Below are 20,891 nucleotides of genomic sequence, written 5' to 3' on the forward strand. Positions count from 1 at the left end.
TGATTGCACACACACACACAATTGCAGGTGCTTATGCCACACACACACAAACACATTCATTCAAAACCCCATATGTTGATTAGCTTGTTATTGTTGCCTTTCTAATGCCCGCCATCTCCTTTCCTAAATTCAGTTGTAAAGTCCGACTCCCCCTGCCTCTCAGACATAGTTCCCACAAGGACTGACCCAGAGAGCTTGCAATCAGAGAAGGAGTGTAACTAAAGCCGAGCACGGCCAGGTAAGGAGAGCTGCACTCAGGCAACTACTCCAAAGGCACAGGGAGTGCTCTGGTTACACGGGGCTGTGTGTGTGTATATTTTTTTTGCATTGTTTCTACTTGCTCCTCTTTATGCGTCACAGAAAAAGGTGAAGTGCCGAGCTCGGAATAAGGTGCAGAGGCAGAGAAAGGCAGGATTACACACATGGCAGGTTAGAGAAAGGCGGTGAGAGAGAAGGAGAGGATGGGAGGAAAAAGCGACAGAAAGAGAGAGGCTTAAGATTACAGAGTCGAGCACCTTTTGTTGCTGGGTTCAGTTGCGATGGACTGCTTAAGTTTAGGGAAAGAGTGAAGGACTTCTTCAATCCTCTACCATAAAATTAGTAGGACTGTGGAGGATGTTATCCTTCGCTGATCAAACCTGTGCCTGATTTTTTTTTAAAAAGAAAAGAAAGAAAAGAAAAGGAACCCCAGACTTCGAGGAAGGTGAAGAAGAAGAAGAAGAAGAAGAAGAAGAAGAAGGTCAGAGTACTTGATGTGACTGATCTAAAGATAGCTGGCAAAGGAGCCAAAGGAGGAGCAAATGCAAAACCCCAGAGAAGTTTAGTAAGAGGGGGGAACAAGTGATTGAGCCTTCAGGGTGAATAACAAGTCATGCAAGAACAAGAGTTAAGCCGGACAAGAGAGCACTGTTCAGCACAAGAGAGAGAGGGCGAGGGTAGGCTGCAGAAGCAGAGATAAGCAGTCCACAGCAAAATTAGTCTACAGAGAAAGAGGGGTTGACACCGGACTGAAGAGAGATCAAGGTTGACTCAAGTCTTTGCTGCCTCTAACCTGATTAGGGAGAATAGTAGCGGCAGTGGAGGCGAGCCGGGAGACCCGATCAACCGAATGTGAGAGCCGGCAAGAGTAAAAAGAAAAAGAATTACAAGAGGACGCTCGGTGAAAGAAGCCTCTTAAATCTGGGAGCTGGAATTAGAGCCGTAGGAACTGCAGAGGGAAAGCCACAAAACCACAGTAAGTAAATTAGGAGGCTGTGGCTGGAAAAATGTGTAATGACGCCATGGGCGGGGGAAGGAATTTGTGGTCTTGGAAGTGCTTTATATACTGTACCTTAATTAATTGATTTCCTGCCTTTGCAACTTTTATATTTCATCATCCTCATGACATCACCACCTACCATTCCACTTTTAAAACCCACTAGTCCTCCATTATTTCTGTGTTCAGTGTTACCTCCATTTACCCCAAGTTTCTTCCCCCTTCATCGCTAACTTGTTTCTCCCTTTACACTCTTCTCTCTTCTTGCTCTTCCAATTCCACAGGTGAAAATGCCCACAAATGGGAACCGTCCTTTGAAGCTGCAGTTTGGTCTAATCAATCACGAGGGTCGCTACCTTACTGCTGAGTCCTTTGGCTTTAAGGTATAAAAATGCAATAAGACAATAAGAGTGACAAACTATAAGGTGTCGATTTGCATTTCTGCTGGTGATGCTTTGCTGTTGGATCAGTATATGCAAGATTTTCAAGTGATACCTTTTCGTGCTCCTTAGGTGAATGCGTCAGCTCCCAGTCTGAAGAAAAAGCAGATATGGACTTTAGAGCAGGACTCCCAGGACAGCCAGGTGGTCTATTTACGCAGTCACCTGGGACGCTACCTGGCCTCCAACAAGGACGGCAAAGTCACCTGTGAGGCAGATGGCCACAATTCAGACTGTCGCTTCCTCATCGTGGCTCAGTCAGATGGCCGCTGGGCGCTGCAGTCTGAGCAGTACCTCCGCTTCTTCGGCGGCTCTCGGGACTACCTGTCCTGCTTTGCCCAGGTGATCACAGATGCAGAGCTGTGGGCAGTGCACCTGGCTCTGCATCCCCAGGCTAACCTGCTGTCTGTGGCCCGTAAGCGTTATGCCCACCTCTCTATGGAGGATGGGGAAATTGCTGTGGACCTGAACATTCCCTGGGGTGTGGCAGCACTCCTGACCCTTGTCTACCAGGAAGGAAAGTATTGCCTAAAGACCTGTGACAGCCGGTTCCTCGGCAATGATGGAAAGCTCCTAATGGAGAGCGGGAGGGCCACAGCATACACCTTGGAGCTGAAGTGTGGGAAGCTGGCCTTTAAAGACTGTGAGGGGAAGTATTTGTCTCCCATGGGTCCTACAGGGACCCTGAGGTCCGGACGATGTTCGAAGCCAGGCAAAGATGAACTATTTGACCTGGAGGAGAGTCACCCTCAAGTAGTTCTGACAGCAGCCAATGGGCGATATGTCTCCATAAGACAAGGTAGGAAAACACAGAAATATCAGAGGCACAGGATATTCTACCGAATTAGATTTTGTCCTAAATCATTGTTATGCACAAATTGCTCCCCTGGCAGCTTGCTAGTACCCTAAAGAATCCCACATGTCTGATTAAATGGACAAAGGCTGACCTTAGGTGCCATCGAGAGTGGTCACACGAGCTTTCGCTGACAGACACAGACCTATGTGCATACATAATGAAGGAGAAATTGACAGCCGATAAGGGATGCATGGTAATTATGGGTAATGTAGTCTGCACATCAAGTTGCATCAACAATACGGTACGTGGCTGCATGTCTCAAAGAAAACAAGATTGCTGGGGCTGATATGGGAGACTATCAGCCCGATCGTTGAGATCTGAGACAAACACGTCATTTGTGTTCATGGCTGCTGGCCTACATCAGTATCGAGCCTACACTAATAAGTTATTTTTATTTAAATAACAGACTTAATGTGCATACATTTCAAGGAGAATAACAGAAGCAGACTTCTCAAGAACAACTTGCAATCACTTTTTATGTATTAAGAATAAAAAAGATGGTTCCATACTCCTAAAATATCAGATACCTCATTGTGAAATGTTCAGAAAAAGGGCCCTTTGTTTTCATTTTCTTTCACTAAATAATCTATTACAAATAGAGCTCTTTTCGAAAATCCCTTCTCAATCCTTCTCAAATGTACCTTCTGGCTTTGTTGGGCAATGTTGTTAACACGCTTTTACCCCTTGAGCTTACTGAAACAGCTGCCTGTAACCAATATACTGCAGAGTAATGCTCTGTTGATACTGTATTATGTATTTACTCTTCAGTCTTGTGATCGGGCTGTTGGAGGGGGGTTATTTGATCAGCGCACAGGCACGACACCACACTACTGTACTGATGGATTACACCTGCTCCTCATCGACGTCGACATTAGGCTTTGTTTAGCGCAGCAGAAAAACTACAAAAACTATAATTGTGAGGGTTACATTACATGTGACTACAAGTGCACTTGCATTAGGAGGGACTTGCACAGAGTTTCAATTGCTGACGGTCCAAAGGGTTTGCTGGTCTGATTTGAAACTGGATTTGGGGCAGATTAGCATACACCCCCCAGTCCTTGTCAGCATACTTGGTCATGACAGCCATCCACAGGCTGCAGATTCTTGTCTGCAGGGTTGAGTTACTTCAGGCCTGGGTGCTGTAATTGAATCTCCCCACCACTCATTGTTCCTGGTTAGCAGTGGGGGCTGCAAGCAGGAACCAAAGCATTGAAAACTGATTGGTTAAAGGGAAAGGAAGAAAATGGTTAAACCCTAAACACATATATGTAGCACATCACATGCATGCATGCATGCGAGGATACTTTTTGCAGCATACTTTGTATCTGTTCTCTCCTTCCCCTTCCTACGCTTGTCCCGCACAAAGAAAAGCTTTATCTTTCTTTGAGACACTCACCCACTCACTACCATACCATCCTACTGCGGCGAGTGGTGAGATGAGGTGTGTTGAATTATTGATGAAGTTGGCCCCTGTTCCTGGAAGGCAAGGGTGGGAGGGGAGTCTGCTTTCAGAAACCCAAGTTTCCTCATACCTGCGGCCAAAACTTGTCCCCCACCGAATCCCGCTCTAACCAGTTAATCTAACCTGTTAACCTCAGCAACAGTCAACCTCTATATGCTACTGGAAAGAAAAATCAAAGACAGAGTAAATACGCTCTATTTAGCAAGCTATACCATTGTGACAGGTCATATCGCTTTTTTTGTAGGGTTTCAGTGGAAAGTGAGTGAATCAAATAAATTCTTAACCAGCATCAAACACTGAAGCAAGTGTGTGTTTGTGCTTTTCCTTGTATATAGTTTACAAGTGTGCATGTCTTAATGTGTCATACAGATCTGTTATCAAACCTCTCATCACATTTCCTCGGGTACAAGGGGTCCGCTCTGCCCTGAATGTGAAACGGAGATGACAGTCCAAATTTTCACAAACTTTCCAGGTCCACAGACACATAAAAGCACACATATCGCATACATGATCAGGCGTGCAGAGCTCAGGAACAGATAAGCCGAAAAAATAATTGGAGTGAAATGCAGTTGTAAAGGATGAAGACTTTAGAGAGAGAGAGAAATAAGGGACACGGGGATAGTAGCATCAGCTTACCATTAATAATTGACGCCAGAGCCATCTATCGTTGATGGATTAGTTAGGCCTGCTCCACTTGCAGGCTCTGTAAGACAACATCAGGAAGTGGAGCTGGTTCTGGGGTCTGATCCAAAATAATGCACTACTGAATCTACCTGTTTGTCCTCCAGATACACCTGAGAGTGTACTGATATGTGTGTGCTGTGCTTATTGTTTGATGACAACATCTCACTTCTTATCCTCAGATTGCTGGCTTGGATTTCAGTATATCTAATCTCCCTCCCTATCCGTTCTCCTTTTCTCTCTCTTCCTTCATCCTTCTCTCCTTCCTCTGCCTCCTTTTCTCTCATCTATCAAATAGCAGCTGTGAGGTCCCAGCTGAGCCCTGTGTGAGGATCATTTCTGGGTTGAATTAGTGTGAAATGGGCACATGGAATAGGTAGACAAAGCATGACATTGAGTTGGGATGAGAGAGAATGGGAGTGATAGGCCCCCAGGCATAGCTGAAGAGTGGAAGGGCTAAAAATTATGCTTCAAATGCACTTAAGATCAATGATAATTTCACCAGTTGTAAGACTTCATGATACCACGTTTATCGGGTGTGAATAAGATATGATTAAAGCATCTCAGTGGCTCAGTAACCATGACATCTTTGTCACGTGTCAGCCCCCTTTTCTCCTTCCAACAGTGAGATTTGAAATTAGCTGCAGACTGAAGCAACAAAAAATTTGTCATCGGGCCTCTCACACATGCTGAATGTCTATCTGTCTTGGAGTATGCCAAAGTTATTTACTGTTGTACATGCATCCATTATTAACCTTTAACCACTTGATGTCTTGATCATAATGAGCACTTACAAGGTCACAAAGACGTATTCATTGCTGCACAAAAACCTCCTTGTTATTACTTTGGTCGCTAGCAGATTACCACAGTCACCCATAGTTTACATAGATGACAGCATCTTGGCAGCAAACACTTACAAACTACTCACTGCTACTGGTGCGATACTAAAACTGTGAAAAGTGAGATGCAAACCAAAAACGGCCACATTTGCCTTCAAAGTATAAGTTGCACTTTTTGAATCCTATTGGTTCCAGCAGTATGGCAATGGTGCCAATCTGCACAACTGCATGGAGGATTTTGCCAGACAGTAGGTAATATGCAGTTTTTTCCTTGCGTGGTTGCCACGGGGGTCATTGACTGTGTAACTGGGGCTTTATCAATTGATTTAACAGCGACTTCCATCAATCCTCTACCAGCCACTGGTCTAGGGCTATGTCTGTTCCTTCCCATGGACCACCAACAAGCCTCCGCCACTGTGCTAATAAGTTATAATGCAGCCTAATATAGACTTTTTTTTATAACTTACTGACCTCACCCACAGCTGGAGTCTCAGCTGAAACCTCAGCCCTAAGATTTTGGTCACTGCCCTTTTGGTTTTTTGGATACAGACGCTTGTTAGCTTATCAGCTTAATTGAGGAGAGGGTGAAGCGCCAAGTTATCAGCCAATGCTAGCAAGCTTGGTTAGCAAGCTACATAAGTAAACAGCAGAGTTTGAATGTACAGACACAGCCAGCTGCTAGTTGGTGCTTACATACAAATAAAATAACTGAATTTTACTCACCTAATGGGGCAAAAAAATTGCACAGCCTGTTTGTACAAGTAATCTTAGAGCAGGCCCCAAAATCACCACTGCAATAAACAGAGTTACAGTTCAGTGACTCAAATTAGTTGAGCAGACAGCTAGCAGTTACAGGGATCATTTTTGAGGTGGCTGATACTACCACGAGATGAGTTAACAGGGTAAAGTAGAACTCTTGTACTATCTTATGCCGTCTTCTTAAGAGTTAGAAGAGAATCAGTCATTGCTATGCTCCTTGTCTCGGATTCAAGCCATTGCTTCACAAGGTTAACAGCTCAGCAAATCAGTAACTCATTCAGTGACAATGCACAACATGGTCCTTTTAGGTGGAAAATTCAGTGTCAAACATTAATTTGTGCACACATGTTACATACTAACCCACAGTGGTTAGTATCAAAGACACTTCTAGTGTAGTCTGACTTATTTCCTCTTGTTTTCCCCTTTTGCATGTAGATACAGTTCTATTTGACCTCAGGTCAGGGGGAAGCTTGTTCCAAAGAAAAGGACCACAGGAACTGAAAGCACACAGTTAAAAAAGCTGGACCTTATACCCTCAGAGGTCTAAGCATAGATACTCATTATGGACCCTAGCAAGTTATTGTAACCCTCTAGTGTAGTTTATTTATAACTAAACTGTACCATTGGTTCTTTATGTGTGTATGTGAAACAAACCAGAAGGTTAACATGGATGCAATTTGCATTTTTACCATGTTATCCCTCTGCTTTATCATCCGTGCTTCCTTCAGTTTGAGTTTTGAGAGGTTTTGGTAATTATCTGCACATCCTGCTAAGTGTGGACCATAAAATCCTCTGGTCTCTTCCTGTTTTTCCTTTATTCTTTTATTGAGGGGATTGAGGGATTGGACGGGTAGCACTCGAAAGCTGATTATATCAGAGCCCTGCTGTGAGGAGGGCAGACTGACAGGGCCAAAGGTGGGGTGAGGGTGGGAGGTGGGGCTTGAGGGGGGTTAGGGGGTACGCAGGAAAAGATGGGGGAAGGGATGAAGGTGGAGAATGATGACCAGGGAATAGAACAGGAAGAGATAAGAGGCATGCAGATTAGTGTTGTTAAAGGATTAGGAAAATGTATTGGGAATACTCGGGAATGCATCTAATTTAGGCTTAGCCCTCTGCAAGCTGTCTTGCAGTTTGTGGCAAACTATTGTCTTCCTCTCTGCGTTCATGACAGTGTTAAAATGTGGCAATCAACAAAATAACTAATATATATATAGACAAGAAGCAGATTATCTACTTAAAACTAATGGGTTACATTCAGTAAATAACAGAGAATTAATGGTAAAGCCTGTTTGCCTTTGAACCTAGAAGACAAACTACCCAAGTAAGAGTTTGTCACAGCTGTTTCTGTTTCATGTGTAAATAATAAAAATGCTAAAATAATTGATATCTGAGAGATTTTAATAAAGTGTTTTTCAATCACAAGTGAGATTTTTGTTCAGGTGTTAAGTGGTCTTGGTGTAATCAACACGGTGAGAGTGTTGTGTCTCTAAAACAGCTGATAACACTTTCACTTTAAGAAGCATCTTCCTGCCTTGGAATAATTTGGGTTTTTTTCTCCATTTCCTGTATACTCTTTTCATAACTGTATCCAGAGCTGCAATCACTGAAAATGTATTTACCCTCAGGAAGATATTCGAGGACGACACGTGGGATAAAGAGTGCAGTTTAAGAGATTTTTTAAAAATAACAGGATCAGATATAATTACAAGATCTTTTGTAGGCCAAGCTAAACAAATCAGTGCGACTTCATTTTTAATCACAGTGTTTCTACAACACTAAAAACACCTCACGTTTTCCAGCTTAAAGCAAAGTAACAGTGACAGCATGTGTTTATTTCGTCTCTCCCAGGAGTGAGCCTTGCAGCCAATCAGGAAGATGAGACAGACATGGAGACGTTTCAGATGGAGATTGACAAGGAAACCAAGAAGTGTACGTTCCGCACCAGCCAAGGGAACTGCTGGGCTCTGGTGGCTCATGGAGGCGTCCAGTGTACTGCAACTGAATTGTAAGAGAAGACTTTTATATGTTGTATGGAGAAACAATAATGAATTTATCATTGAAAATGAGTCAGTTGGACATTTTACGTTACATAAATTTGATTCATTGTAACAGAAGTAACTGATAATTAAGATGGAAGGATTAACATAAGAGGGATGGTCGCATGAGTGCATGAGATAGCAAACAGGTGTATCACATAGAATGATAAATAACTGTTATGAGGGAATGGTCCCAGCAAATTTTGGCAATTTTCGTTTTATTTTACACATTATCCAAAACACCGAACTTCATAAAAGTGTGAAATCTTTTCTACCACAGGTCAGCAAACACCATGTTCTCAGTGGAGTGGCTTGGCCACAAGGTGGCACTAAAAGCCAGCAATGGCAAATACATCTGTACCAAGAAAAACGGCCAGTTAGTCGCTGTCAGTGACTCCATCGGTAGGGTACAGTCCTTTATACTTCAGCCCCTTTCTTTGGTAATTAAGAGGTGGCTCTTACCTCTTTTTTTCTGATCATTACTATGTTGACTTTTGCCAGGGGATGATGAACAGTTCACTCTGAAACTCATCAACCGACCCATGCTTATCCTTAGAGGAGAGAATGGATTCATCTGCCACCACAGAAACTCGAACACACTGGATGCCAGCAGATCTGTCTATGACATTTTCACTGTGCAATTCAGCAATGGAGCCTACCATATTAAAGGTCAGCACATACATCAAACATACTTCTGGAAAAAGCCAGGTTGCTTAGTTTTCCTCTAATTTGCTTGTTTACTGCAATTTGTCTACTCTATCTGACTTTGGTGTATTTACTTTAAACCCCCGCAGGTGCTGATGGCCGGTTCTGGTACGTGAACAGTGCCGGGCTGGTGTGTTCAGATGGCGAGGCCCCTGAGGATTTCACTCTGGAGCTCCTTGAGCACGGTCGTCTCGCCATCCGTGGCAAAAATGGCAAATACCTGCGTGGAGACCAGGGAGGCACTCTTAAGGGAGATGGACTCAGCCTGAGCAGCTCAGCCCTCTGGGAGTATTAATACAAACCAATATTAGTCCAAACCTGAGTCCTAGCTCATCTCATTGTTGGCATTAAGTGCTTAATGTGAATCTAAATCACTGTTATTCTTTTTCCTTTTGCAAAGAGCATTATTGAGAGAGGCTCACATAGCTAGGTGAACAAAGAGAAGACTGCATATGTATATATTAGGCCAAGAGAATCTCAATGAAGTGAACAGTGTTTTGAGTGAGGATTTTAACAATTAGTGTTAATGAACACTTCATGTTTTCACAGATTTAGTTATTAGTATGACATAACGTAACGTGACATGACATCCTTTTATGTATATTCATCATTCCATCTATATCTTTTTTTGCCTTTTAACCACTAAAAATAAGTATTACATGAGAAAGCCAGTAAAGTTGTAGTGTGGGCATGTAATAGTACCTTTCACTCATTAGGTCAAGTGACACAGGGTGCCATTTGAGACAGACGTAGTCACCATTAGAAGTGATGTCACCCTCTAGGTGGGTGAAGTCATGCATGGTACTACTGTCTGAGGTTATTAGGAGACGAGAGTGACAAGGTTTCAAATAGCTGCCTGTAGAAACAGAGAAAGACTGTACCCAAGACTCGTACTTGGAGTGTGTTTTCTTTTTCTTTTGTGAACACAGAGATTTTTAAAAATGCATATTTTGCATTATTTTTTTAGGTAAAAATTGTTTTTATCAAAATAAAGGAACCAAGGACATCATAAAAAGCTGAAAATATGCTTCCTTCCCATTAATGTCACAAAATTAGCAGTACTACATCATGTGAGCGTGCCATAGGAGTTAATAACACTATGACCAATTTCAAAGTGTTTCCTCGTGGATTTATGATGGACATTATTTCATTCTGACTACATGTAAACAATGCAGCTGGAAGCTTATTATCTACATGCAACTTCTTCTGTGTTAGCAGGGAATTATGAACTCACTCAATATACACTCACCAGCCACTTCATTAGGTACATCTGATCAAATGCTAAATAGCTGAAATTAAGAAGTCAAAAACTGCACTTAATATGTGTGTGTTTTGAAGAAGTAGGTTGATTGGGGCCTGAATCGGAGGTGAAAGACCAACAGTTGGCAGAAAATGACCTAATCAGCCAATCACATGGCAGAAACTCAGTGCTTTTGGGCACACTAGACAACCTGCTAAAGTTCAAACTCAGCATCAGAATAATAAAGAAAGGTAATTGAAGCTACTTTGAACGTTATATGGTTGTCAGTGCCAGACAAGGTGGTACTTCAGAAGCTGCTGATATGCTGGGATATTCCTACACTACTACACTAGTAGAGCTTACAGGGAGTGGTCCAAAAAAGAGAAAATATCCAGTGTGCACCAGTTCTCTGGATGAAAATGCCTCATTGATGTCATAGATCAGAGGAGAAACCTATAGGAAACAGTAACTCAAATAACCAACTCGTTACAAACAAGGTATGCAGAAGGGCATCTCTGAACACCTCACATGGTGAAGCAGATGGACTGCAGCAGCAGAAGACCACACTGGGTGCCACTCCTGTCACCTACAAACCAGAAACTGAAGCTATAACACAGACGGGCTCACCAAAATTGAACGACTGAAGACTGGAAAAATGTGGCCTGGTCTGATGAGTCTTGAATTCTCCTGTATCAGTGGTTCAGACTGCTGGTGGTGGTGGCTGCCTCTGCACCACGTCACTGGTTTCTTGAATATGACAATGCACACCTTTAGGATGTGGTGGAATGACAGATTCACATCATGGATGTGCAACCTGCATATCTGCAGCAAGTGTGTGATGCTATGGACCAGCACCTTGCTGAATCTTTGCCACAAAGCTATAAAAACAATCCAAGGGTACCATAACCCAGTACTAGCAAGGTATACCTAACAAAGTGGCTGGTCAGTCTATAATCAAGTTTACCACTGACGTTTGATATCGTGGCCTGAGAGACTGAATGTATAAAAGTCAGAAAGTCGACTTTTGTTTTTCTTTATTAAGCTGAAAAACTGCAATGTTTTCTTGAGAGATTCATCTTTGTGGCGATTTCAAGATTTCGAGGGGTTAAACTGTTGAATGTCTTATAATCAGCTCTTGTGTTTGCTGTTAAAATCATTTACATTTTGTTGGATCAAATTTAGCAATTTTGTTCTTCATCATCACCGGCTATTCTCAAAGCTGGTGCTGTCTTTGGATGCACCTTGGCTGCCATAGTGAAAGAGTTTAGCAGCAAGGAACAGAACTCACCTGCTGCCCCTTTAGGCGTGGTGAGGCTATCAGCTTTCACACATCACACCATGATGGCAGCAGAAAATACCATCAGTTTCAGCAGCAGCAATGGTTGCTGAAATTATGGCACACTTGTCAGGTGCTTACTGGCTTTCTCCTCCTAAATGTCCTTCTCGCTCTTTTTCAGTCCCTTCTTAATAACAGTGATTGTTATTTTGACAAGAATGAAAATGCCCTGGCAAGACTGCCCAAGCTACTGACCGCTGTCACTGTTTCTATGTTCTGCTCTAAATTAAGCAAATAAATTCTCATGTTCTGTTTATGTGTCAGTGTGCTCATTCATAAAAGAGAGTGGACCCAAACTAGCACTGGAATCCGATGTTGGGACTGAACGCTGTAGTAAAATCTGTTTTTAAAGTCTTGGTATATTAGATCTAAAGTCATGGTGAAAAGAAAGCAAAGGCTATTTCAATTCTTAGGTTTTTATATGTGGGGCCATAATGACAAAATATCCAGTCCACGCCAGGGCTTAGACCTCAGCTGAACAACAACACATGACATATTTAACTGTGTCATTATTTATTTAACAGAACTGAGCCAGCATGCGGATGCAGAGTGTGAAAGAGCAGCCCACATAGAATTTCCTTTAACAGCAATAACTTGAATGCATTGTTTTCTGTGTGACTTTATCAGTCTCTCACACTGTTAAGAAAGAATTTTTGTTCTTTCTTCTTTACAGCATTGCTTCATTGATTAAGGTTTGCAGGTATTTATTCATGCACAGCTCTTTTATGGCCCTCAGCACTTTGCTCAGGTTCAGGTCTGGAACTTTTAACTGGGCCACTGTAACACCTTGTTTTCTTTCAGCCTTTCTCTTGTAGATTTGCTGCCATGCTTGGGATGAGTGTCCTGTTGCATGAGCAGCCAAGCTTTAGCTGTCAGACAGGACCTCACATTTGACTCTAGAATATTTTGGCATTCAGAGGAGGTCATGGTCGACTCAGTGACTGCAGGGTGCGCAGTTGCTGTGGCTGCAAAACAAGCACAAATCATTACCCCTCCAACACCCTGCTTAACAGTTGGTAAGAGGTGCTTGTGCTGATATGCTGTGTTTGGTATTCTCCACGTGGTATCGTGCATTGTGGCCAAACATCTTCAGTTTGGTTTTATCTGCCCAAAGGATATTGTTTCTATTGTCTTGTGGTTTGTTCAAATGCAACTTGGTCTTGGTTTCTTCCATTTCTCTGAACACTGAATGGTCTGACCTTGGGGTGAATTTGCTGGGACATCCTCCCCTTGGAAGATTGTCCTGAATGATAGTGAATAATCTTCCTCACTGTAGGATGATGAACTTCAATCTTGTTAGGCCTTGTAATCCTCCCCAGATTGATGGGCAGCAACAACTGCTTCTGTAAGATCACTGCTGATGTCTTTAATTATTGGCATTGTGTTAACACACACCTGCAAATCACCAAAACGTCTGCTTTTATAGAGCTGCTCACATTTGCTAATTATCAGTTAATCATCAAGTGCATTTAATTATCAGCACCTGGCTGCTACTTACCCTTTTAATTCCTTTGGAAGCAGTAAGGTTGCCCTTAGTTTTTCACACACTGGTTCTACTTTTTGGCTTTTGAGTTTTTGTTAAATAAATATGGATGCAGAGTAATATGTCATGTGTTGTTGATCATTTCTGTTTGTATTTATCTAACTGTGAGACCTCCTTAGGACTAAATTATTTGTATTATATCCTCATACATGAAATGTTGTAATTGAAATAGGGTAGATTTTCTTTCTATCATGACTCTAAGTGACCAAGCCCATTATTTCCAGGATATTTAAGTCACTAATCCAGTTCTGACCTAGAACCTCAGCAGGCTCACACTTTAATCAGTCGGCTTGCTGTACTTATGAGACAATAACCCGCAGAGTGTTGCTTAAGTTGTGAGTCTGAGCCAGACCTTCAAGGGACAATGGCTGTTAAGTAAAAAGGATTCAGTGAGTTACATATCTTTATAATGCGATGCACCACAACATGACAAATACAATCCTGTAATCTACTTTATACTTCAAACAATCTGGAGGCATTTATTCACTTCATGCAGAAGCTATTTCTGCATGTTAGTTTCAAGACTTCAAACTGTAACAGAATAATCACTATACTAATAATGATTAGGACTAGTCTGGTTAGGAGTCACCTTTTCATTATGATTGAACCTAAAAAGAAGCCAGTGACACTAAGGCTTCACCTGTAGAAGTACTGTGTTACCTGCAGCAGGTGAGGGGAAAACAACAGAACATGGTGCCTGATCCACTCACACAGAAAAACCTCTGTAATTTAAATATCTGCTAAGTATTTTAGTTTCCCCTTCATATTTCAGAGCTGCAAATGTTTATCATTAAAAGACACTTTTAAGCCTTGGAACAGCTCTTCTGGAGGAAAGGAAATGTACATTTGTGTGCCTTTTTCTTGTGCTAGTCCTAGAGAAAAGTAAAATATAGAAATGACTGATCTATCCATTCTCTTCCACTCATCCAGTTCAGAGTCACAGGAGGCTGAAGCCTGAAGTGTGGGTATACCCTGGACAGATCAGAAATGATACAGACTAAGAAAAAATAAACAAAACAAGTTTTCAACATAAAAAAATAAAAAATTGCAACCCTGTGCAGTCCTCCTTTTAATTTTCTCTCTGTCTGGTCTACATTAAAAAAAATTAACCACTAAGATTCACTTCTTAGACTGAGTTCTTCATATCATAGCGCTCACAGCAAGGTCTACAAATGAGTCACAACTATGAAGTTATTAAAAATAATTGCATTTAAACTCAATTACTATTCTGCGGTTTGTATCCATTAGAAGTCTGTTTTATTGCAGTGATGTAAACTGTTTGAAATCACTGTACCGACTGTGTGAGTCTGTATATTAAAAGCTCATCGGAGTTTTAAAACAGAAATTGCTCCATGTCTCGGGCAATTAAAGGGATAGTTAATGTAGATCGCTAATAACATTCAATGACTTGCATCTCCCTGACCAGGTTTAGGGAGCTTATCCATCACAAGAACATTCAGTCCCTGCAGTTATTATAGTGTCAGTTAAAATGGCTGTGATTACCCATTTTTTGTCCTAAATGTACAATCCATCGCAAAATGCTAAGAAAGGCATAGGCAACTTCTTCCTCAGACAACTTTCCACACATAAACATATCAGGAATGTGTTATTTCTGCAGCAGATTAAATGATTGGCTGAAAACATAACGATACTGAAATCTATCAGTTGTCTGTAAATTCCATGTTTATTCCATGTTCAAGCACAACGCATCAGATCCTACACTAAACAGTCACTTCTTATGTACAAATATCTAACAGCCAATCACATGACAGAAACCCAGAGAATTTAGGTATGTAGACATGGTCAAGATGACCTGACAAAGTTCAAACCAAGTATCAGAATGGGGAGGAAAGGTGATTTAAGTGACTTTGAACGTGCCATGGTTGTTGGTGTCAGACAGGTTCCTCTGAGTATCTTAAAAATTGTTGATCTACTGGTGCACAACCATTATTAGTGTTTACAGGGAAAGGTCTGAAAAATAGAAAATATCCAGTGTGTGGCAGTTCTCTAGGTGAAAATGCCTTCTTGATGTCACACCAAACTGCTTTACCAACAACAAAATTAACTCATATAACCACTTGTTACAACCAAGCTACGCAGAAGAGCATCTCTGAATGCACGGCAGACCTTGAAGAAGACGAACAGCAGAAGACGGCACCGGTGCCACTCCTGTCAGCTAGTTAGAGGAAACTGACGCTGCAAATCCCATGGACTCAACAAAATTGGGCAATATCAGGCTGGAAAGATGTTACCTGGTCTGATGAATGTGAATTTCTGCTGTGACATTTGGTAGAGTCAGAATTTGGCTTAAGCAACATGAAAGCATGGAAGTTAGAAGAGGGGTTAATAAACCCAATCAACTAGCAAGGTGTGCCTAATAAAGTGTCCAATGTAGTGACTGTGTCACACACACACCTGAAATATCAGGAGACTGTAAAATTGCACTTGTAAGACAGTTCTGGAGCTTGTCAAATTATGTGGTCTTTATACAATTTTAAACCCATTATGAGCAAGCACTTGGCAACAGTGGGAAGCAAAAACTCCCTTTTAACAGGAAGAAACCTCTGACACAGCCAGGCTCAGGGAGGAGCAGCCATCTGGGAAACTATACTTAGGGTTAAAGTAACATGCACAGTATTGTGTTGTTTTAAATGTACATTTTGCACCGAGTCCTGTTTGGAGGTTGTGTAGTAAAATATTAATACCTGGAAACTAAAACAGTTACATGAGTATAAACACAAACAGGAGCAAAATTACAGAAATACTTCACTGAATTTATTGTCATGTGAAAAAACAAGAGAAACTTTATTATTAGACATCACCAAATTATAACCTCTTCAAAATCAAAATATACTGTAAAATGTCATATAGAAACCATCTTACAGCCTCAAGTATTACATGTGCTTTGCACTGTGAAAGGGCTGGCAGCAAAGTCAGATTACGCAACAACACCAAACAAGTGAGGGCAGCTGTGTAGGTGTTACACTATGAGCAGAGGATTTTGTCTGAGTTCTTGGTAAACACTGAGAAGCAGTCGATCTCTCTGCACTGTGGACACGACCTCACCAAAGGCTCCCGAGATCTGACTTTGCTGGATCTGTTAACGCACAGAGGACACATGAAAAAAAAAAAAAAAACACACAGACGAGCTTTAATCTTAACACACTTACAGACATCCCAAGCCCCCAAAAGCTCTAAAGTCTTGCTAATCAATTAATTGAACTAAGAGAAAATAGCTGGATAATTACGTGTATTTAATGATACGGTGGGCTTTGACATTAATGGGATTAATCGTCAAGCGCAGGCCCACTTACCTCGGCCCGCTGCAGCGCCCGTCTTAATCCTAAAATCTGGACATTCTTTGTAGAGGCGGCTTTCTCTGTGGCGCTCTGCAGCAGAGTCTGCGTCGAGGAGCAGAGGAAAAATTCAAACCCAAAGAATTTCAAGTAAAACAGGGACATGAAGCGTTGTTCTCAAGCCCAAAGACACGATAAAGCTTCTTTTAAACCGACCACACTGTTTGCAGCACACGTTAAAAGAATCGTCCCAGTTTCCATGTCATAGCACTGACTCACAGCTCTCCTGCATTTGCGAGTAGCTTAGTGTGTTTGTTATGCCCCTTCTTTTTTTCTTTTTTTTTTTAAAAAAAGCTTCTTTCGGTTGCTCCCTTATTCACAAGGGGTCACCACAGCAGGTAGCTCCGCATGTTTGATTTGGCAAATTTTTTTAGGCTGGACGTCCTCCCTGATGCAGCCCTCCCCTCCCCTTCCCAAAGGATTTGTGTCTCCTCCTGGAATCGAAGCGGGGGGTCTTTCGCTTGTTAGGCTAACATGTGAACCACTGCACTAGGGAGCCGCTATTTTTACGCTCCTTCTATTTATGCCAATTCAAGTGGCTGGAAGGTGAATGGCAAATTTGCACGTATCACAAAAGTCTAGCAGTATGTTCTACATCAGTGGTGTCAAACATAAGGCTCGGGGGTGAGAATCGGAGACTCCAATCCAGCCCCACTAGACATGTTTGGCAAAGCTGAAAGAGGAGATAAATATTGAATTCTTGTGTCCATGGTAAAAGAAATAAATAAAATAGGACATTTTCTGTGAATTAACAAAAGCTATCTGCTTTATAATTGGAGAACAGCTGGGCCAATCAGCAACCAGAAGCTTTTCTGTTAATTTCTTACATTTTATCCCCTAAGAGTCACACTGACAGATTTCTCTCCTTTGCTACAGCAGCATTTCTTTATCATGCAGAAAAACTGCGATAATATTGAAGTTGTACTTCTTTTTCTTATATTAGCATATCTCTGGGATTAAATGTGCATTTAACCCACTTTACAATGACAGAAATGGGAGTTTGATTGGGCTGGCCCACTTAAGATCAAATAGTGTGGCCTTTGATGTGAAGTGAGTTTGACATCCCTGTTATACACCTGTACAGTTTTACATTAAAAAAGAAGAATGCAAAATGTTCAAAATCTGAAACTACCTAAATTTAGCCAGAAATTAGCTTATGTTATATAAGTGTGTTCTGTACCTGGATCCGGCGCAGCACAGCATGGTGCAGGCCACACACCGCTGCTAAAGATGAGCTCTCGATCTGAACCTCGATTGTAGCCTCCTTGTCTGTGCTCTCCTCCTCCCCCACATTTATCTGAAGAATAAAGGAGCATTGACAATTAGGATATAAAACATACCAATATATGATTATATCATATTAGATAACGATTCACCTCTTTCACTGTCAGTTTCATTGCCGCTCCGTTTGGACCACGAGCGTGGACCACTGAGGTGCTCAAAGCAATCTTGTCTCCTTGGCAACCCATCTTCACTCCTTCAGTATCTTCAGACAACAGTCGCTCAAGCAAAGACAGGCAGAGATCTTCGGGGTCTCGTATCGACTCTTTGGTATCCAAATTTGAACTCTTTTTTGGCTGCAGCGTATCCCTCGCTAACTCTGATGACACCCGTACGCTTGCTGAATACTTCTCAGGCTCAGGCTTTGCAGCACTTTCTCCTCCTCTGTTCGTTCTACCACTGCACCTGAGCTGGCGCGAGCTTAAAAAGTTCTGGATACTATCTGCTGCGGCACTGCTTGGCTGAACTGTGGCCATCTTATGAGTAGCTGTGGGACTGTTTAGCTGCAGAGCATGCAGCCAGTCCACTGTCAGTGTGGACAGGGGCAAACTGATACAGCTGCTCTGCAAGCCCGCAAAGCTCGCCGCCACCTCCTCCTCTCCCAGAAGACTCGAGAGCGAGAAGATGAGCGAGCAGCTCACAGTCATGGGGAAAGATGCATCACCTGCAGATGCGATAGGCAGAGATGCTTCGAATGTTTCCCCCGGACAGAGGTCGCGGAACGGGAATGAAAAATTAGTGGAGGAGCTTTCTCCTGCTGGGGAGGAAGAACAAGACAGAGGGGACACCGTAATGCTCAGCGTCCAGCATCGTTCCAGGACAAATGGACTTGAATTATGCAGGAAACACACGAGGCTCAAGGAGTCTTTCTGAAGCAGTCTGCTCCAGCTAGTCTCGACATGACATCTGATTGGTTTCTCCTTAATTGGAAGATCAGTAGTTGCATCTGCCATCAGCAGGAAACTGATGCTGACGGCGTGATTCAGAAGCCTCAGTAACTGGTTTTTGGATTTGATGACTGTTTTCAGCATTGATGCTCTATATGAAGAAAGCAAGAAAAAAAAATCACATATATATTTACAGATCTTTGCTGTGTTTTATTTAAATGTCGTCTTTCACACCCGATCAAATACTTGTCAGGCATACCTCTCACAAACATCCCCGATGGCAGACAGGAGGTCCCTGACACTGCGGCCCACCTGTGTGGAAGGAAGCTTACACAATCCTTCATCCACCCTCCCCGCAGGTAAGCAGATCCTCCGGAGCTGCCCTCTGGCAGACATTCCAAGCAGCTGTACATCACCTGATGTGCAGAAAGCATTTTTAGAGTTAGGAAAAATAGTTTGAGAGTTTAAATTAGAATACAAGACAGAATTACATGAGTGCACAACATGTAGAACCTGTGCATTTTTTCTGTTTCCTAATTTGAAGAGCACATTGAAGCTGAACTTATAATTAATCCATTCAAAGTCAGCAGGTCTATTCTGCTTACCCGCAGTGCTGCATGCAGGCTCAGCCAGGGCGATGACTCTGCACACATTTAAACTGCTGGGGCTCTGGAGGGGAGCTGCTGTCGTGCCAGATGTCTCTTCCCCTCTTTCTTTGCTTTCTCTCGCAGACGATCCCTCCGACAGATCCAGTCGGAGCAGATCTGCACCAGTGCTGTAGTAAAAACAGCTTTTATCCATGCAGCCGCACCACACAGGCCCTGGTACACACCGCTCAGTAAAAGCAGCCACAGCATTTCCCCCCTCTGAGCCTGCCTTGTCAGTCTTGATCAGTACCACTCTGCCTTGTTCGCCCGCCGCCACCAAGCACTGTGCGTGACCCGTTTCTGTGACAACAGATGCACCGACAAAACAGACCGGCTGCTCCAGGCTGTGCAGGACTCGAAGGCGCGATCCCAGGAGACGCAGAGGAAGGAAACACAGGCGCCCGTCTGGCAGGCCGCAAAGGATGACTGGAGATTTGGCAAGGGCGGCTTCAACTCCAAATAACAGTTTGAAGAGGAGAGGCTCCAGGTGGAAGTGGTCTTGAGCTACAGTTGACTCTGCAGAAGCATTGGAGGGAGATGATACCTCTACATCACCCGAATGGATGCAAATTAGCACAGAGCCCTTTCTTGGTCCTCTATTTGACTCAGCAGCGCCACATTCCACAGCTGAGACCACCGGCAGATGGAACGAGCCAAACTCCTCGTGGCTAGTAGACGCCGTTTGCTTTGGCGTTTTGTACAAAGTCAGCAGCCAGGAGGCATCTCTCTGGCAAAGGGTCAGGAGCACAGAGCCAACGAGGAGCAGAGATGACACTTCATCTGCTCCAACAACGAGACACTCTTGGGAGATTTTCAGCTCAGCTGGACTGGAGGATGCATCAGCTTGAGAGCTTTGATCCCTGCAGAGGAGAAAGGTCATATTACATAAGATCAATTTAGCAGAGTTGAAATAACAGCATTGATTAAAAAAGGTTTACTTAAATCTAACTATGAGGGCTCATACCTGTGTAGTAGAAACTGTAAGTTTACACAGTAAACTCCACTCCTGCATGCAACATAGATTAGCTGCTTGTCCTGGTTTCCAACCAGGTCACTAACAGCAGCAGGTAACAGGAGGACAGTCTGGAACAGCACAATACGAAGCAACACACAGTATGGTTAATCCAGAGATATGACCTGCAGTGTAGCTTATGTCTTAGTATAGCTTAATATTTGATTGATATCTAGATTTATTAGCATCTTTTTTTCCTAATATATCTCTAGTTAACTTTTTTGCTTTCTGACCCTTGTGGTGTTGTAACAAGTGACTTTCCCCAGTGTGGGATCAATAGAGTACATAGATCTATATCTATTTATCTGTGTCTGATAAATGTAAATCGGATACTTGCCGTGATTTTCCTCTCACGTTTACTGAACACGTAGATCTCTTCAGTGCCAGTGCAGATTAAAACATCACCACAGAGGATCTTCACTTTATAAGATCCTCCCGAAAACCCAAACTGTGCCCAAGTCTCGACAGCGCACCGTCCTTCCATAACTTGGACCCGGGAGAAGAAGAAGAAGAAGCCGCTGAATGAGCATATGTCACGTTAAGCTCACTTTAATGG

At 42.7% G+C, this 20,891-nt stretch overlaps 2 protein-coding genes across 2 annotated transcripts; one reads left to right on the forward strand and one right to left on the reverse strand.

Annotated features, from left to right (window-relative positions):
- The first annotated feature begins 244 nt into the window (after positions 1–244).
- Positions 245–11,850, forward strand: fscn2b (fascin actin-bundling protein 2b, retinal). Its single transcript, XM_063481480.1, has 7 exons — positions 245–1,234; positions 1,540–1,638; positions 1,768–2,494; positions 8,141–8,297; positions 8,609–8,730; positions 8,830–8,997; positions 9,123–11,850. Exons 2-7 carry the CDS (start codon positions 1,546–1,548, stop codon positions 9,326–9,328), a joined length of 1,473 nt encoding a protein of 490 aa, XP_063337550.1. The 5' UTR covers positions 245–1,234; positions 1,540–1,545; the 3' UTR covers positions 9,329–11,850.
- A 4,090-nt stretch (positions 11,851–15,940) lies between these two features.
- On the reverse strand, positions 15,941–20,622 carry LOC134632990 (Fanconi anemia core complex-associated protein 100-like). Its single transcript, XM_063481864.1, has 8 exons — positions 20,569–20,622; positions 20,288–20,406; positions 19,282–20,183; positions 18,936–19,092; positions 17,885–18,827; positions 17,689–17,805; positions 16,467–16,553; positions 15,941–16,249 (listed from the first exon to the last, which is right to left on the reverse strand). Exons 1-8 carry the CDS (start codon positions 20,620–20,622, stop codon positions 16,133–16,135), a joined length of 2,496 nt encoding a protein of 831 aa, XP_063337934.1. The 3' UTR covers positions 15,941–16,132.
- Positions 20,623–20,891: the final 269 nt, after the last annotated feature.

This window comes from Pelmatolapia mariae, linkage group LG8, assembly GCF_036321145.2.
Source record: "Pelmatolapia mariae isolate MD_Pm_ZW linkage group LG8, Pm_UMD_F_2, whole genome shotgun sequence".
NCBI lineage: Eukaryota > Metazoa > Chordata > Actinopteri > Cichliformes > Cichlidae > Pelmatolapia > Pelmatolapia mariae.

Coding starts and splice junctions, on each gene's coding strand:
- fscn2b (XM_063481480.1), top strand. CDS start 1,546: ATGCCCACAAATGGGAACCGTCCTTTGAAGCTGCAGTTTGGTCTAATC. Junction 1,639..1,767: donor CTGAGTCCTTTGGCTTTAAG/GTATAAAAATGC, acceptor CGTGCTCCTTAG/GTGAATGCGTCAGCTCCCAG. Junction 8,731..8,829: donor CGCTGTCAGTGACTCCATCG/GTAGGGTACAGT, acceptor GACTTTTGCCAG/GGGATGATGAACAGTTCACT.
- LOC134632990 (XM_063481864.1), bottom strand. CDS start 20,622: ATGTACTCTATTGATCCCACACTGGGGAAAGTCACTTGTTACAACACC. Junction 18,828..18,935: donor ATCGGGGATGTTTGTGAGAG/GTATGCCTGACA, acceptor TTCTTCATATAG/AGCATCAATGCTGAAAACAG. Junction 16,250..16,466: donor GGGCGCTGCAGCGGGCCGAG/GTAAGTGGGCCT, acceptor GTGCGTTAACAG/ATCCAGCAAAGTCAGATCTC.